General features: G+C 36.5%; 1 protein-coding gene across 3 annotated transcripts in view; it reads right to left on the reverse strand.

The window, feature by feature from the left end:
• PSMA8 (proteasome 20S subunit alpha 8) overlaps positions 1-19,784 on the reverse strand; it is a 35,830-nt gene extending 16,046 nt beyond the window's left edge. For 2 of the 3 annotated variants that reach the window (XM_044658043.1, XM_044658042.1), the window contains exons 1-2: positions 19,683-19,784; positions 1,702-1,828 (exon numbers count right to left, since the gene is read on the reverse strand). In XM_044658043.1, the coding sequence (XP_044513978.1) occupies positions 1,702-1,828; positions 19,683-19,784 (229 nt within the window). The remainder of the gene's footprint in view (positions 1-1,701; positions 1,829-19,682) is intronic. The other variant, XM_044658044.1, reaches the window with a different exon arrangement.
• Positions 19,785-20,028: the final 244 nt, after the last annotated feature.

Below are 20,028 nucleotides of genomic sequence, written 5' to 3' on the forward strand. Positions count from 1 at the left end.
TGGTTCCAAGGCAGAAGAGTGATAAGAGCGAGGCAATGGGGGTTAAGTGACTTGCCCAGGGTCACACAGCTAAGAAGTGTCTGAGGTCAGATTTGAACCTAGGATCTCCCATCTCTAGGCCTGGCTCTCAATCCACTGAGCCACCCAGCTGCCCCCTTAACATAGAATTTTACGCTTGGAGTAAGGTAAAAGGTATACATATTTCTGAGCAATATGTTTTTGTTGAGGGCCACAGAGGGGACTCGGGCCCATTGAATCCATGCAGATGACAAAGTCATACATTCTTCCTGTGGCCTGTTTTTCAAGGTATAGAATCCAATGCATGACTTTGCCATCCGAATGGATTCAATGGGCCTTTGTCCCCTCTATTTTTAAAAATTTTCAGTACATATTTTGAATAAGGTAAACAAAAAGAAAAACTTTGAATTAAAAAATTCTTCAAGGGACTTATAAGAAAGAATGATATTCACATAGAGAAAGAACTATGGGAGTAGAAACAGAAGAAAAACAACTGCTTGATCATATGGTTCGATCGGGATATAATTGGGGATACAGACTCTAAGCGAGCACTCTAATGCAAATATTAATAATATGGAAATAGGTCTTGATCAATGACAAATGTAAAACCCAGTGGAATTTCTCATTGGCTACAGTAAGGGGTTGGGAGGAGGGGAGGGAAAAAACATGAATCATGTAACCATGGAAAACTATTCTTAAATAAAAAATAAATAAATAATTTCGAATTTAAAAAAAAATTTCTTCAACTAGTTTTTACTGCTTACTCAGGACAAGGTCCTATAGGAGGTCCTAGGGATAACAAAGATTAAAAAAAAAAAAAAAAAAAAAAGGCAATCCCTTTCCTCAAGGGGCTTTACCAGTGGGGTGTGGGGAGTATATGACATGCACACCCAAAGTATTACACAAGGGTACAATGTCATTTGAGCAAAGAAGACCTAGCACCCAAGTTGAGTCATGAAGGGAGAGAAGGATTCTGAAAGGGTGAAACCAAGAAGGAGCACATCTGTACAATTACACAAAGCCAGGAGATGCTGTGTTCAAATTGGCCAACAGTAGAAAGTCCAGAATTTTGGAGTATGTGAAAGGAGAGTGTGAGTGCAAATAAGGCTAGAAAGGTATTTTGGAAACAGATTGTAACAACAGAACCTTAAAAACTAGCATATAAGTTTGTATTTTAACTCACTGCAAGTAGAGAAGGAGGAGTCAAAGTGTTTTTCTATCTCCCAGAAGTCCATGGTGGAATTGGGACTCAAATCTTCCTATTTCACCACACTGTCCTTCATATTGTTCAATCTACATCTTTAGGCTGTTGTGAGGGTAGGATAAAACTAGATATTGCTAGTATTTAGCCATGATGATGGGGGTGGGGTGGGTGGGGAAGTTTTCCATATATGAAACCAAACCCAATTCTACAATAGACGCTTTACTATTACCAATTTTACTGAGCAACTATTCCCTTGTATCTCTAATCTTGACCCATAATTACCTGAAAAGACTAATGTGTTCAAGTGAGGAGTCTGAATTATCTGTAATAATTTTTCCCATGCAGTCCCTTATCCAGATAATCAAGCCATGTGGACATGGTCAATAAATCCAATTCTCCAATAGTGACTTTGCCATTGCAAATTCATTTGAATAGCAATACTCTCCTGTATCTCTATTCGAGCTTGGTCCATTAAATACCTGCAAAAGCCATGCAGACATGGTCATCAAGGGCACAGATCTTCCTTACGGTTCTTTCATCTTGAAGTTTGGCAACGGATTTTTTTTCTACTCCCAACACAACTATATCAGTGCCTCGAATTCCAACCTGAGTCAAAAAAAGACAGAAAAGCTTAATACTTTTAATAATAAAAAGTGTTTTGCAATTGATTCAGGTAAGAAAAAAAGTATGTGTGTGTGTATATATATATATGTGCATATATATGTAAGTAATTATTCAAAGGATGAAATCTGCAGTTTAAATTACTTTTCATAATCAATTCTGCATTGTTCTTTCCCCATGTGTTTTGACTTTTAAGATTTCACAAAGAGTGATGAGAGACACAGTGAACCTTTCTAAAAGAAAGTTCTAGACAGAGCATTCTTGACACTGGTAACAAGCATTTTTTACTACACCTTGAGGACTGCTCACTTTTCTATTCTGGTTCTTTTGAGAGCTGAGGAAATATATTAATGATAACTGAAAAATTATAACTGGGGACATCACCATGCAGTTATGCATACCTGCTACCATAAAAGAAGGAATAAATTAGTGGAGTTTCACATTCACTAATTTGGAGAGCAAGTATAAAGGAGAGAACAGGTATAAAGGAGAGCATAAGACAAAACTAAGAAATCTAAAGCAAATAGGTGGGAGAGAAATGAGAAGTTTTTATATTAGAAACCCAAAAAGAAAAATGTTTCCTTTACTGTACTGCAAAAAAAGAAGGAAAGAGCTTTCCTCTGCTTCATGAATTTATGTAATTTATTTTTACATCATGAGTTTATTTATTTATTTTTTACATCATGATTTTAAAGAAGCAAAGAATAAAATTAGGGAACAATTAAAATACAAAAGTATAAAAAGTTCCAAGAAGGTCAAGATCCTGTTTTGTGGAACTGATTATCCAATTAAGTGAATTACATAGTGGAATCTTGTCTTCTCAGTACATTTGCTCATTAGCACCTCTTGCTTTACAGTAGACCAGAAAAATTAAAAGTGACAAAATGAAATTAACTTTAAATTTTGAGTACTTGTTACTTTGAAGTGAAAAAGACTAATTATTTTTTAAAATGAGGAGTATGAGTTGTCTATAATAATTTATCCCAGCAGCCCCAGTTCAGGGACAATCATTTTCCTGAACTCAAATCCTGCCTCAAACACTGACTAGCTATGTGACTCTGGGAAAGTCACTTAACCCTATTGGTCTCAGTTTCCTCATCTAGAGAATGTTCTGGAAAAGGAAATGGCAAACCACTCCAGTGTCTTTGCCAAGAAAACCCCCAAACTCAATCTCAAAATGTAGAGATAATGAGAAAAGCATAATGAAATATATGACTTATCACCTGTTTATATGGGCATATGATTTGAGGCTTTGATTTTAAAAGATTACTCTCTTACAAAAATTAATAATATGGAAATGGGTATCTAGTGATAACAGAATGTATAACCCAGTAGAATTGCTTGTCAGCTCTGAGAGGGTGGAGGGAAGAGGGGAGGGAGAGAAAATGAATCATATAACCATGGGAAAATATTTTAAAGGAAAAAAAAGAAATTAAAAAAAAAGAAAAGCATAATTAATCAACTTGATTATCTAAACAGGGGGAACAGGAGTAAATTATTACAAACAATTCAAACCCCTCATTTTAACCCATTATTCTTTTTTACTCCAAACTAACAAGTTTACAAACAAAACATAAAGATATTTTATTTTGTCACTTTTCAATTTCCCTGCCTTACCATAAAGTAAGTAGTACTGACCCAAGGTAATGAGGGGAGAAGGAGTCAGTCACAATTCAAAGGACTAAAGCAGTGGGAAAACAAATATATGAAGAAAGCAGGCCTTGCCAGTCTCTTGAGGGGATGAGTGTGTGGGGAGAGGGTGTACAAAATGAATACAAGGTAATGTGTGGAGGGGATCAGGAGATCCCCAGGAGAAAGGGACAGTTTGAACTCAATTCTTCCTAACTCCAGGCCCAAAGGTCTGGGTGAAAAGTGATAAGAACCACAACTAGAGTACTGGTCCAGTGGATAAAGAAGAGAGAGATAGGAGGTATGTGGCAGAGGGATAAGTTTAGTTTTGGATATCTGGGGTTTGAGATCACCAACTGGATGTCCACTACAGTGGAAGATGCATGCTAGGAAATAATAGGGGAAGTCAAAAAAATAACAGGGCTGATAAAAATATAATAAAAATTGAATATATTTACTAGGCATGTACAGCAGTAAGCAGTGGGGGCTCAAAGACAACAACTTAACCACCCAAGGTCTTGCATTCTGCTGGGGTGGGAAATATATATCTGATAAGTAACTATCAAAGTAATTTGAGGGAAAAGTACTCTGCCAATTGGGGAGACCAAAAAAGACCCCATGGAGGAAGAGCTAGTTCCTGAATTAATTCTGAAAGAAGTCAGAATCCCAGGAGGTAAAGGCAAGGAAGGAAAGTGTTTTTGATTTCTGCCTGAGCAAAGGCAAGAAGGTCTAAGACAGTAATGGCGAACCTTTTAGAGATGGAATGTCACATACTCCCACTGAGTGCCATGCCCCTCCCATCACCACATGCTGAGTATGCCCCACTCCCCCTTACCCTACACAGGGGAGGAAGGAACAGTCCCATTGGAATGCTGGACAGAGGGGCGGGGATGTGAAAAAATGTCATCAGGTCTAGTGAAGAGGTGGGTGGATGTGGGAGTGGCTGCGTGCCACAGGTTCACCATCACTGGTCTAAGATGTGTTGCGCTTGGGGAAACAAAATCAAGTGGGCCTCAATCAAGAGAGTAAGAGGTAGAAAAATGCCAGAAAGATGGGGTGGAGTCAGGTCGTGATGGGCTTGTGAAATGCTAAACAGAGGGGTTCTCCTTTCATTCAAGGGGGCCACTGGTGTTTCTTGGATGAGGAAGTGACACGATATGACCTGTGCTTTTAGAATGATCCATGTAGCAGGGATTGAGGGTGGGAGAAGGGATGGTAAGTAAGAAGATCAATGATGAAGCTACTGTGGTAGTCTAAGTGAGTCATAATTAAGGTCTATACTAGAGGAAGGGAGGGTGTGATGTTTTGAATGAATAGAAGGGGATGAATGGGAAAGATGTTATGGAGAGGAGATCAAAGGAAGGTGGCCACTGATTGAGTATGGTGTGTGTGGAGGGAAAACAAAACCTGGAGGATGCTTCTCAGCTGGTGAATCTGAAAGACTTGGAGAATAGGGATATCCTTGAAAGAAAGAAAGGGAAGTTAGGGAGAGGTACAGGAAGATAATGAGCTTTGCAGCAAGGATGCTGAGTTTGAAATGCCTCTGGTATAGTTAGGGGAAACTACCCAGAAGGTATATAATAATGTCAGCAGGATTCAAGAGTTACATCTGGGGAGTCAGTCTGTCAATCAACAAACTTTTATCAAGAGCTAATTATGTGTCAGACACTGTACTAAGCACAGGGGATGCAAAAAAAAAAAAAAAGCCAAAACCATCATTGCCCTCAAGGTATTCACAATCTAATGGAGGAGACAACATGCCAGGAGCCATGTACAAACATGACATGGAGAATAAATGGGAGGTACATACTTTAAAAAAAGAAAAAAGTAAGTTGTGTAATAGAAACCTACAGTTATTCATGGACACTCCTCTTTTTCATCCTTCTATACATAGGGAAGTACCTAGTTTATTTAGTATTTGCTAAATTCAGTAAATAAAAACAATTAATCCAATGAATTCATTTTTGAAAAATGAGGAAACCAAGGCCTAGAAGTAAAATAGGAAGTGCCCATGGCCACCCAAAGAATAACAACAGGCAGGATCTGAAATTTGATCCTGTGATTCCAAACTCATTACCCTTTTCCCATTAGTCTGAATCTTGACCCACATAACCTGGACTCTTTTCACTGAACAGTCTCCTAATTCCTCTACCCAGAATCGACATGTAAAGACTGGAAAGAATTGCTTTTTTAAAAGTTTTACTAATGACTTTTTATTTTATATCAAATTCATTTTCAAATATAGCCATCCCTTCCAGGAAGACTTGGGAGGGAAATATTTTGGCTTAATGTCTCCCCTGTCTGTTTTCTCCCTCCTATCCTTCAGTCTATCCCAGGGCCAGAGTCCTTAAGCTCCCAAATTATTCTTCCTCCTCTTAGAATGCCTCTCTTCACAAAATATAGGTAGCTGTGCTCTTTGCTGATGCTTAGGGAGATCCTAACCCCTCTCATGGTGCTCTCTTCTTGGGGTTTCCCCCTTCCTTTCTAGGAATTTAGGTGATCCTGTTCAGAATCTATCAGTGGCCAGGGGAGAGGAAGAGCTAAGTGTGAACTTTCTGTTTTCCTGGCTTACTGTAGTTTCTAATGCAGATGATCATCTGTAACCTGGAGAAAAATAAAGCTGGGGATAACACTGTCTTTAATTTATTTGAAGGAACATCATGTGACCCCAGAATGACAGACTTCTGGTGGACAGAACCAAGAACTCTCTTCAAAAATAGAGTGGACTCTCTTGGAAAAGAACCTATTACCCAGCCCTCAAGGTCAAAGGGTATTATGGAAGAGATGCAGACACAGGTTGGACTGGAGAATCAACAAGGGCCTTCTAATCCAGCTCTGGAATTTTTGCCATGATATGGATAATTAACTTAATACTTCCACTGTTTTGTAGTTTAGAAGTCTTTATCTGAGGAATATTTATTGACTACTCAATCAAAAAAAGGACATTATTTTTATTCATAAAACTAGAATAAACTCAATTTTTTAAAAATTAACTAAAACAACTTTACCTCAAAAACACAAACTTTAAAAATGAGAAATAAAACATCAAATTTTTGTTCTAATGTTGATCAAAGTGTGCAATTTTTATGATCTTTCACTAGATAATGAGCCAACCCAAAAGGCCCAAACCAGATTAAGATTTCTCTTCTTGTCCTACAGAATGAGACACAGTACTTGCCATAAAGCCTTATGGACTTAATTTTTTCATTTACAAACTGAGAAAGCTAATTCTTGTCCAGTGAACAAAATCATGCCTATCTAACATTTACAATGACTTTTATCAGGGGCCAACTAATCATTAATTAAAAAACATTTCATCAAGGCACTGTTAGTACACTATATATTTTTTAAATGTGTTTATTTCAAAAAAAGGTCTTTCATGTGAACTTCTTATTATGGGAAGACTGCAAAGAACTGAATAGATTTGTAAAATGCAAAGGACATGGAAGACCAATATAGTTACTTCAGCCAATGCAAGTTACTCCCCAATGGTGTTTGTACTGCTTCCTTTGGGAATAAATCTGTCATAATCCTGAAAAAATCCAACTCTCTGGCCTCCAACTCATCCCATGACAGATTAGTAGGGAGCTAGTTTACTCTGTGGATAAAGCACTGGGCCTAGAATCAGACAGACCTGAGTTTAAATATAGCCTCAGGCACTTAATAGCTGTGTGACCCTATGCCAGTCACTTTATCCTGTTGGTCTCAGTTTCCTCATCTGTAAGATGATAGGAGAAGGAAATGGCAAACCACTCCAGTATTTCTACCAAGAAAATCCCAAGTGGAGTCATAGAGAATTGGATACAACTGAAAACAACTAAAAGGTATTATCATCATCATCATCATCATCACCATCATCTGGTGACATTCTAAATTTGCTTGCAATAGTTCTCCTATCATCTCTCTGCTAACGTCTGAGCTTGGCAAATTTTGCAATGGCACATTTCCTGTTCGATAGATCACTCCATTCTAGTCATTACTGAATGAAGGAATGGGTAAAATAAAGCTATGTCTTCTGTTTTTCATATATCAAAATAATGTTAATATTCAAACACAATGAATGAATGCAGGGGATATTTTTTTTTCCTTCTTCAGCTTGTGTTTTCAATATATCCTCTTGGCTACACAGACTTTCACAGTTGTTGAAAATAGACTAAAAATATTCTGGGCCAATTGTTGACCCTACCAGAGCTTTTAAGCCAACATCATGCTAATGAACTTGATATCTAGAGCTTAAAGTGACTTTTGCTATCATCTGAAGAACTGGGTGCATCATGAGAAGAGCCAAGAGGAATCTGAATGTATTATTTTAGCAAAAGCAAAAGTAGTTGCTTCAATAATCACTTGTAAAATAGAATTGTTTTGTTTTAAGTAGCCATCATTACTTCTGTTCTTAATGTCTATTATATGCTTTTAGGGATTTCCAAGGCTTCAACTGGGAGTCAACTTCTTGGGAAATGTTCTCCATTAATCAATTGATCCATCAATAGAAAAACATTCAATTAAGTACTTACCATGTGCCAGGCACTGCCCTAAGCACTGGGTATACACAAAGAAAGGTTAAAAAAAAATGGTCCAACACAAAGTCCTCCCTTAAGACAAATTCACTCACTGGCCATTACAGATTATATTTGAATATAATAAATAAAGGAATGGGTAAAAAAAATGAAAGAAAAACTCTGGAGTAAATAGTTAGGAGATGAATAAATGTCTTAGACCAGGGATGGGCAAACTGCAGCCCCCTGAAATGTTCTATCAGGTAGGCAACATTATTTCTAATCTGACAAATACAATGAGTAGGATACAATACAATGAAACTTTGAAAGAGTTGCCCTAGAAACAGACTGACAGATGAGCACTTCCTTTCCTTTGGCCCCCTCTTTAAAAAGTTTGCCCATCACTGTGACTATAAAGTACTAAATTTTACCCAAATAAAAGATTCCCTGAAAACTAAGCAAAATGACCCCTTGAGGCAGCAAGAAATATTAGAACAAAACCAATTAAAATTACAATGTAAGATATGATATTAAAGGAAATTACTCTGAAAAATATTTTTTAAAAAACACCTGGACACCATTTCAAGAAATAATTAATAAAAACTGTTCAGATCTAGTAGAACCAGAGGGCAAAGTAAAGAAAGACTCTATTGATCTGTCTCCTAAAAGGAAAAATCTCAGGAACCTAAAGCTTCCACATCAAATGAAAAAAAAAATACATCAAACAAGCAGAAAGAAGGCATTCTTGTACCAAGAAATCACAAAAAGGATCTCAAAAGACCTGGAGAGGCAGAGAGAGGAACAGACAGACAGAGAGAGAAAGAGAGACAGAGACAGAGAACCAAACATTAACAACCCTGCAAAATGAAGTATGACCCTATGTGGAATAAAATGGGCCTAGAATGAAACAGAGAAATCAATCATTTCTGATGAAAAAGATCAGTACTGTGTACAACTCTAAAATACAAACACAATAATCAAGAGATTATGTACAAAAAGAAATCTATTTGAGCATCTGAAACTGGTTCGTATGATGGATGTGGTGCTAACATTCTACAGGAGAGGAAGAAACATGTCTCCTTTCAAAATTTTGTCTTCAAAGGGAATTGAAAAATTCAAATTAAAAAAACCAGAGGAACCTTTAGGTGGATTATTTGTTTTTTTTGAGGGTTTGAAGAGGGAGGAAGGAGGCATATATTCATGTAGGAAGAAGGAAACCATAAAGTGTGAAATATGCTATTCCTCATAATTAGGGCATGTAAGGAGAAAATATACCAAAAAATGGAGGTAGTGGACAGGAAAAAATTGACATTAAATGAATCTCACTGATTTGAAATGGATAAAGGGTTGAAAACTCACAATTTGGTATAAAAATACATCAAACTTAGGGGCAGCTAGGTGGCTCTGTGGATTGAGAGCCAGGCCTGAAAATGGGAAGTCTTGGGTTCAAATCAGACCTCTCAAACTTTCTAGCTATGTGACCCTGGACAAATTATCCTACTGCTTTAGCCATTACTACTCTTCTGCCTTGGAACCAATATACAGCATTGATTCTAAGACAGAAGGTAAGGGTTTAGGGTTAAAAATATAAACAATTAGAAAAAGAAAAAAAGCCAGGATCGGAGTGAGCTGAATAGAGAATAGCCACAAACCAAACTAACTTCCTAATCCCAAAGAAGGACAGTTTTGAAAATTATATATAGAATTTATTACCATCCTTTTGAAAAAAAGTAAGCAGCATGAAAAGTTTCATGACTTCATATGTAATTCTCATGTTCTGTGTATATGCATGTAATATTAATGGGGTTTCCATATAATGATTTTAAGTTCAGAATCAGAAATTAAAATTAATTTTTAAAGTAACTAAGTGTGGGGTAAGAATGACCTTTCGTTGCTACATCATTACAAAAATAAAAGTAAAATACAATGCCCTTTGATTTGTCTAAAAATGTGTTTATTCCCTATTTTATTTTGAGGAAACATAGTATAGGTATTAATAAATACCTCTAGATAATTAAGACAGCTATTCTGTTCTATTTTGGGGAGTATTAGACTGGGTCATCATATTGTATAGAACGTTTGGTGGCTTCTTACCTAATTTGACTAAATATATGGTTTAATATTTTGAATATACTGACCTAAATTAAGATCCAAATCCACTGTGTTGGTTATTCCTTCTTAGTATATATTTCAAGTGCTAGAGGTATTAACTAAGGAGTCCAAGAGTACTGAAATTGCTTTCTGTACATTCAGTTTGTCCATTCACCTCCTGACACAGAGGTGATAGACTTAACATTAAGAATGAAACACATTTTTGGACATAGAATTTGTTTTATTTGACAAAGCATATTTGCTACTGTGTAGGTACATCAAATTAATGTGTAGGTGAAAATTTGATGCATCTACACACTACTTGGGTTTTGTTTTTCTTTTCTTTTTTTCCCCCCTATCAGTGGGAAGGTAGGAGGAAAAGAAAATAAATTCTTATTAATTAAAAATAACATTTAATTAAGTTCTTTTTTTGGTTAATATTCATTAGGCAATATTGGTCTACAGATGAAGTTCTTTAGCTTTTTGGTCTTGAGATCCCCTTTAAATTCTCAAAAATTAATGAAGAGGGGCAGCTGGGTAGCTCAGTGGATTGAGATCCAGGCCTAGAGACAGGAGGTCCTAGGTTCAAATCTGGCCTCAGACACTTCCCAGCTGTGTGACCCTGAGCAAGTCACTTGACCCCCTTTGCCTACCCTTACCACTCCTCCACCTATAAGTCAATACACAGAAGTTAAGGGTTTAAAAAAAAAAATTAATGAAGACCTTTAAAAGCTTTTGTTTATGTGAGTTACATCTAACGATATTTACCGTATAAGAATTTCAAACTAACAAAATTTTAAAATATTTAATAATTCATTTGAAAACACCACCAACCCACTTACGGTAATATAAATAACATCTTTTTGGTTTAAAAAAAAAATCTATTTCTCGCCCCCAACACTAAAAAAAGTGAAGAGTGGCACTGTTTTAACAAAATTTTGCAACTCTCTTTTAACATCTGGCTTAGTTTGATTTTCATATCAGCCTCTGCATTCAAACGTAGCAATGTTGTTTCGTTGAAGTAAAAAAAAGGAAATCTGGCCTCACTGTTATGTAGTTGGGGAAAGGAGGAATATTTTAACAGGGAAATAATGTTTTAGTATCATTATGAAAATAATTGTGACCTTGCAGACACCCTGAAAGAGACCCCAGGGGTACCATGGACTACTCTTTGAGAACATCTGGCCCATAAGTTTTCTTTTTCTCCCTTGTCTTTCCTTGTTTAGGCACCAAGACCCCATATTTGTATATGAAATTAGTTTGATAGAATCCTTTTTTCTATTTTGGCAAGAAATAATGTCAGAATTAATTGTTCTTTGAATGTTTGAAAGAATTAATTTGTAAATCCATCTGGTCCTGGGTTATTTTTGATGGTAGAGGAGTTGTTCATTTACAGCAAGATGAATTTCTTTTTTCTGAGATAGGGTTATTTACATTCTATTTCTTGTACTTTTAATCAGCATATTTTTAATTTTTGCAAACATTCATCAATTTCATTTAAATTATCAATTTACTGGCATAGAATTAGGAAAAATTTCAAAAATTTCCTTTTATTGTCTCATTTCTTATGAATTCCATTTCAATTTTTGATATTGATAATTTGGCTTAGGTTGGCTAACTTCTTAATTACCCTTCTGAAAAATTTCCCAGTTTCATTTATCAATTCAGTCTTTTTTTGCTTTAAATTTTATTAATTTTTTCTTTGATTAAAAAAATTTTATTTTTGTCTTTAGTTGGAAGATTCTGATTATTGCTTTTCTAGTATTTCTTGGCATATGATTTAATTATTCTGTTCTTTTTTTGTTGTTAAATTGCTGATAAGTATTTAGGAGACACATTTTTAAGGAAGATGAGTATATTTCATGACAAAATCAACTAAAATCACCTGATTACATCAATAGATGCTAAAAAATATCTTGCCAAAAAACACCACCATTTTACAATCCAATAAATAATTATCAACTATCTACTATGTGCCAGGCATTTTGTTAAGCACTAGAATAAATGGGATTTTCCTCAATGATGAATAGCATCAATCTTCAACTTAGAGCAAGTACTACATGTAATAGAGAAAGGCTATTCTTTCTGATAAAATGCAAAGGTGTCCATTGTATTATCATGATTTTGACATATAGAAATGTTTCCTATATCAGCAAGACAAGAAAAATAAAGTGAAAGAATAAAAAAAGAGGAAATAAAACAAATAACCCTTTTGGGTAAGATGACATGATGGCTTACTTAGAGAACCTTATTTCAACTAAAAAATAACTGAATTGATAACTTAAAGTAGCAGAATATAACATAAAGCCACACAAATTATCAGTCTTTATTTATATTACCAACCCAGCAAGGAGAGATAGAAAAATTCTATTCAAAATAACTACAAAATGTATAAGACATTTGCCAAGACACCTACCAAGACAACATACTAGAATTAAATCAATGTAACTACAAACTAGTTTTTAGAGAAATAAAGACAGAGATAGGTAAGAGGTTATTAATTGCCCATGTTTGGGGATGTACCAAAATGACAAATATGACTTTACCTAAATTAGTTAGCATATGCAGTGCTATGCCATACTCCAAAAGGAACACTTTATAGAGTTTGAAAAATAATTTTTAAAAATAATTTTTAAAAATTAATTTGGAATAAAAAAGGTCATGAATCATAAGGGAAATATTAGGGGTGAAATGTGAGAAAGAAGGGGGCCCAGTGTTAACTATATTTCAAATTCATCATCGAAATGATCTATTACTGGTTAAAAAATATAAAAGCTGATCAGTGGGAAAGATTAGTTATACAATACACAAAAGCTATGAAAAGAGTAGTGTAATGTTCAATAAATCCAAAGGCCCCCCCAGTTATTACAGTTAAAGACTAACTATTTAACGAAAACTGCTGGGGAGACTGGAAAACAGCTTGTAGATCTCAGGTATAGACCAGTATCTTACTGCATGCCCAAATAAACTCAAATAGATATGACTATCCAAATATAAAAACCACACTTTAAACTAATTAAGTAAATCAAGGAAAGAGATGCCTTTTATTACTCTGGATAGAAGAGATTTTCAGCAAACAAGAATAGAAAGGATGATGGCAGATAAAACGAACAGTTGTGATTACATAAAATTAAAAATCTATTGAACAAACAGAAATCAATGCAGCTAAAGTTAGAAATTATTAACTGGGAAAAATCTTTGTATTAAATCTTTTTCTGATAAAAATCTGATATCCAAATTTTATAGGGAATTGTTCATAGAGAACTAAAGGGAACTGATTCAAAATACAAGGAGTGTCCAAAATCTAAGCTATAAAAGACTGTCCATTAAAAAAAAAAAAAAAAAAGTAGTTTTAGCCTACTGATGACCTTTAAGACACCTCATGTATGACTTTGGGCAACTCACCTTGGCCTTCAGTTTCCCGAAATGTAAAATCAAGAGTTACCTGTAACTAAGTGGCCTTCAAGGTCTAGATCTGAGATTGGATGAAAAATAGGAAAATCGATAGAAAACATCACAAAGGATTAATTTCTTTCTGAAAAGTAAGCTTAGGGGGCAGCTGGGTAGCTCAGTGGATTGAGAGCCAGGCCTAGAGTTGGAAGGTCCTAGGTTCAAATCTGGCCTCAGACACTTCCCAGCTGTGTGACCCTGGGCAAGTCACTTGACCCCCATTGCCCACCCTTACCACTCTTCTGCCTTGGAGCCAATACACAGTAGTGACTCCAAGACGGAAGGTAAGGGTTTTAAAAAAAAAAAAGAAAAGAAAAGGAAGCTTACTATCTCTGCCAGTATCTTTAACCAGTACCAACTAGTTAAAACTTGATACCATCTCTACCACTTGTTATAATGGTTTTCCTCATGTTGGATTCTTTATGACCCCATTTGGGGTTTTCTTGGCAAAGAAAATGGAATGGCTTGCCATTTCCATCTCCAGCTCACTTTATAGATGAGGAAATTGAAGAAAACAAGTTTAAGTGACTTTCCCAGGATCACATAACCCCATATACTTCTACCCAAATGACTTTTTTTTTTGTCCATGTCAGAATACAAGAAACTGAGGAAATAAACCAGGTTTCTTGCCTTGATTCATGTTATTAGTCAACTGCCAAGAAGAAAATAGAATCCAAAATATTTACCTGATCTCTTTTCAAACAGCAATTACAGATACCTCTTTTACCTTAGAATATCTCATCTGTATCATGAAAAAAGGCACAGAAAGGGGACACAATCTGCATAGGTGGAAAGAGTTCTTCCCACACGGATGAAATCATTCATCCATCCATTCATACCCTGGTCAATGCTGGGTGTTCTTGGCTCATCCTAACTATTCCTTTGTGTTTTATATATCCTACACTCCCATTCTAGCTATGTTATTAAACAAGTGTCATTATAAACTTTACACTACGTAAAAAAGGTCATTGCACCTTCAAGGAAGCACACTGAATAACTCCATACAAAGATATAAATTGTAATTTCAGAATCCATTGAGATAAAACTGTCTCATGCTTGTAATGTATCTTTAAAAATACCCAATATAGGTATTTTTATATCCTTACCCTTTTACAGCTCATTACAAAGGAGCCATCCATCAGTTCTATGGCATTTCTAAAACATTTTAAATGAGCCAAAGTGGTTTCTTATTACACCTCAGTCTTCTCCCATTACTCTTTTCATTTTCAGCTCTGAAACCTGGGTCGTATTTTCTAGCCAGATGCTACATACCATACTGAGAGGGTTTAGGAAACATTTCTATCAAAATAGCCCCCTTTTGGTTTAAGACACAGGAGGCTTTTCTTAAACTTATCATTACAAAAAAAATAAATTACTCATAAAACAGAAGCAAAACTTTTGGGTGCTATTTAATTTAAAAATATTATAGAATGACTTGAAAAAAACAACCTCATCTTTCTTTCCAGTGTTTTTTTTTTCAACACTTTGCATATGAAATACTTACTGAAAGTGAATTAATTTAACTTCTTTCACCATGATTTATTTAGGTAGGAAAGAAAAATGGAATGCATAACAATTAGCTAGTCCACAGACTTCTGAAATTTTAGATATGCATATGAACCATTTACAAATATAAAATATATATGTGCACACATAACATATATTTATCTCCAGAGAGGGAAGGAGAGAAAAATGGTAAGAGGAGGAGGGAGAGGGAGAAAGAGAGAGGAGAGAAGGTGGAGAAAGAGATGGAGGGAAAGGGGGGGGGGGGAGAAAGAGGGAGAGCCCGGGGAGAGGGAGAGAGAGAAATTAAGGGGTGGAGATTTGGAATTCCATAATACACCAATACTCAAGAGAAGGAAAAAGAAAAAGAAACCTGGTTCTTTTTTGTTTCTAGGCTTAAATAGGAAAAAAGCAACCTAAGCTGACATTTACCTAATACACACGTGTATACTTTTAATTTTACTAAGTCTAGTGTGGTTATAACTTAGCAGAAGCAACACTGTAAATACAACAGTTAAGCATTTATTATATGCTCAGAATTGTGCATTAAGCCTTAGGGAAAGGAGAATCTAAGGGTGATATAGAGATCAATCTGTCCAAACTCTAGAGCAGGGGTTGGCAACATATGGCTCTTGAGCCATATCTGGCTCTTTTAAGGGCAAGATATGGCTCTTTCCGCAGGAGCCATAAAGTCAATTTTTTTTCAGGCACTGTTACAGGAGTGTGCACTGCGAGCACGAAATTACATTTTAAAAAATGTGGCGTTTGTGGCTCTCACTGCCAAAAAGGTTGCTAACCCCTGCTCTAGAGTCTATACAGATGAGGAAACTTGAGATCCAGAGAAAGTGACTTGCTCCAAAGCTACAAGGCATTAAGCAACTAAGCAAAAAGTGTGAAGCAAAGTATAGGTCTTGTCCTCAGGAAGCTTACAGTCTTAAACAAAGGCTAATAGTTCAAATTTTACATAGTGCTTTGCTATTTTCAGAACACTTTCCTCCTTAACAGTCCTATGAAGTACACATGGCAAGTATCACCATGCTGGCTGTACAGATAAAGTGCCAGGTAGGTGATGCATGGGGAAGTTGTATAGATCTTCCAATTTCAAGGCTTTCCTCCTCCAGTACTATGTATGAAAACCATCTGCTATTTTGGGGCCAACAGATTCTTGACAGTCACCATTACAAAATGGCCAATATTAAATCTCCCATGGTTATGCTATTAGTTGTTTGCTTGAAGTTATATATTTGGTAAAAAGTTAATGTCCAGAATTCATACAAAAAATTCAAAAATTATTTAAAGCAAGAGTGGGTGAGTGTTTTTTTTAAAAAAAACAAGATTCTGGTTCTTTTTTATTTAATAAATAATAATATTTAATAAATATGAAAATTAAATTTTATAAAATAAAATAAAAATATTTTATTTAATAAAAATAAAATCAAGAGCAATATTACAATAAAATAATAAATAAAAATAAAATAGGCAAAGAAATAAATTGTAAAATGCACTCAACTAATAGACATATTCTTAATTTTTGTTTATTATTTATTGTTAAGTATTCATAATTATGTTATTTTTAATAGTAATTTATTTTGTATTGCAGGTATCTCAATTTACTTTGAACTACTTTCTTTGTGGCATTTAGTCACTGTAAGTAGTCCCTTAACCTGAAGGAAAATACCCTGAGTCAGTCTTGTTTTTTCTAAAAAGTGAATGACTTTTTAAATCCTGGCTCTGCCATTTAATGCTCTAAGACCCTAGGGCAGGGGTCGGCAACCTTTTTGGCAGTGAGAGCCATAAACCCCACATCTTTAAAAATGTAATTTCGTGAGAGCCGTACAGTGCTCACAGTGAGCTCCTGTAACAGTGCCTGAAAAAAAATTGACTTTATGGCTCCTTCAGAAAGAGCCAGATATGGCCATATGTTGCTGACCCCTTCCCTAGGGGAAGACTTCTAGTTAGCCCACCTAAGCTTCAATTTCCCTATCAGTCAAGCAGGGCTCAACTCACACTGCCTACTAACTGTAAAAAATGTTACATAAATGTGAATTCTTTTATATTGTAGGGAGACACCACAGTCTTATTTTTTGCAAAGCATCTTCTACTAATATGGGGTGGAAGGCTAAAATATTTAATTTTTTTTTTTTGGCCAAGTGTGAAAATGAATCTATGTACACAAACACATGAATCTGAAACAAACCTGTAAATTTGTCAGATTGGGCAAATCTCAATGTGGAAAATCTATCCACCAACAGATTGCAACCTGGAAAGTTGTGTATGAGACAATACAGATTAGGTAACAAGCCCAGGGGTCACTTCTCTAACAAATGAGAGGAAAAATTTTAATCCAGAACTTTCTGATTTCAGACCTAGCACTCTATCCACCACTAGGAGGAGGGTACATGTACATAAACACACAAGCGTATACACACATACATACACACGTCCTGGCATTTTACAAAATTTTATTCTCAAGATTGCTCTTCCTCCATTTTTATAACTTAGATAACCAAAACCCAGTTGAAAACATGGTGGTGATTTTCACCCCCTCTGGGTCCCACAATGATCCTTTGGTAAACACACCAGTTTTTGTTTTTTGTTTTTAAATTACAATAAAACCAACCATCAGACTAGCTTACTTAATGCGGCAATCCTCCACTATCTGCTATGGATGGAGTTGCAACAGCCAATAGCGGCTTAACCAAATGGAGAAGAACACTGGACCTGGAGTCAGGGGTTCAAATCCCGGGAAGATATCATCAAGCAGGTGGTTTTCCTAGGGTGTATATTAGCTACTTAAGAGGTTTTCCCCACAAGCATGAAACTCAAGTATTTTGTTTTGTTTTTCCCCCTTTGTTTTTTGCAGTTAAATGGCACAAGAGGATGGAGCTCTGGACTTGGAGAGTTAGAGCCGGGTTTAAATCCTGCCTCCGGTACTTAAAGAGCTTCCGGTTCCTCATCTAAAGGACATCATAGCCTCTAAGGTCTCTCCTGGGTCTAAATCTATGATCAGAGGTAGTTTATGAAGGGGGCAGGGTGTATAGGGAAGAGCTGGGACTCGACCACCCCCCCCCCCAAGGACTGACTTAAATCCATCGAGATCTTCCAAGGTACCTGGATCCAAAAAATGGGGAAGGGGAGATGTTTCCTTTTAGCATCATAGTTTTAGAACCGTTTGGGAATTTTAGAGATGATCTAGTCCGACCAAAACTAGATGGCAAAGTGATTGAGAGCACTGACTCTGGTATTAGGAAGATTCAAGTTCAAATCCTACTTCCTTCTTAGCTATACGACCTAGGTAAAGCTCTTAAATCCTTGCTGGCCTGGGTTATCTCATCTGTAAAATACTTTTAAAATGTTTTAAATTTTTAAATTGTTTTAAAAATATTCCTGGGATGTTGGGAGAGCAAATAAATTTTTATATAAAACTGCAAGTCTTCCCAATGCCAGGTCCAGCTACAGACTCCGCAATTTAATTCTCTATTGGATAATTTTATAAAATTATATTGTCTATCTAATGATAGATAATTATATAATTATTGTGATTATTTACTAGCTTCAATTATTATGAGAGACCCAGGAAAGTTAAGAAACTTACCCAGGTTCATACCAGTCACCTCTCTCCCAAGAGTGTTATGGGATCAAATGAGGTTTTATAAATACATATATAGATATGACTATATAGAAATGTCTACATATAAATGTGCATATATAGATAACCACATTGTTTAATTCTCTATAATACAAACTTATATTGTACATATAATTTTATGATTGTTATAATTATTTACTAGCTTTAATTATTATGACAAACGCAGAAAATTTAAGAAACTTGTCCAAGGTCATCTGTCTCCCAGGATTGGGGGTAGTGGGAGGGAAGGAATGAGTTTTTCTACTCTCTATCCTTTGATCGATATATATATATATATATATTTTATAGATTATAAACATACATGTATATAATAAACACATATTCATATATACTTTATTATCTGTTATGTAAGATTATAATTATGTTATCTATTATGTAAGATTATAATTATATATAGCTATATTATGATTTTTAGCTGGCTTCAATTCTTATGAGACACAGGTGTTTTACATACCTATGCTAACTTTACCCAATACACACTTATTTAAAATTATATTACATATAACTATAATGATTACTTGCTAGCTTTAATAGTTACGAGAGAGCCGGAAAAGTTGAGAGGCTTGCCCAAGGCCACCATGGCAGGGCCAACACCCAAAGCCAGGACCCCCTCCTAAGAACACGCTCCTTTCTTCCCTTTGCACTATTCTCCCCTAGCTTGGAGCCTCGGCTCTTCACACCTTTACCAGGCACGCGCTGCTTTCCAGTCTTAGGGGAGAGAAGGCAAGCCCTCAGGGCGGATGGACTTTTTACCAAGGAAAAGAAAGAGCCCCGTTCGGCTCCTTCGGAATCAAGCAAAAATGCAAGTAGGGCCCGAACCTCCCGTGGGGCCAAGCAGGAGAGGGGCGCGCGCAGCAGGCGGCCGTCGCACCTAGCAGAACCGCGCCGAACCCGTGCACTCCAGGCGAGCTGGCCCGGGGAGGGTCCCGGGGATTTTTTGAGACGGGGCGTCCCAGGGAAACGGAGGGAGGGGGGCGGACGGGACCCAAGGGTAAGGCAATTGAATAAGGAGTTGGCTCACCGCCGTGGATCCCTTCTTTACTGCCTCTTGTGCGTACTCCACTTGGAAGAGGTGCCCGTCGGGTGAGAAGACGGTGATTGCCCGGTCATAACGGGCCGCCATAGCAGCACTAGGATGACCTGGACCCGTCTACCGAGAAGCCGCAGCCTCTGGGGCAAACAGAGGAAAAAAAGGACCCGTCCCATCCGCTGCGGCACGTGCAAGAAGCCGAGATGCACCGGCCTGAGAACTCCTAGCCAGCCACTGGGAGTACGCCGTATGCGCGGGAGACGCCTCTGGGCGCTATATAAGCCCCAAGCCCCCCGCCCCCCCGCCTCCGCTCTTCATTCCCTGTTCCCTCCCCCTC

Source organism: Gracilinanus agilis, chromosome 1 (genome assembly GCF_016433145.1).
Source record: "Gracilinanus agilis isolate LMUSP501 chromosome 1, AgileGrace, whole genome shotgun sequence".
Lineage (NCBI taxonomy): Eukaryota > Metazoa > Chordata > Mammalia > Didelphimorphia > Didelphidae > Gracilinanus > Gracilinanus agilis.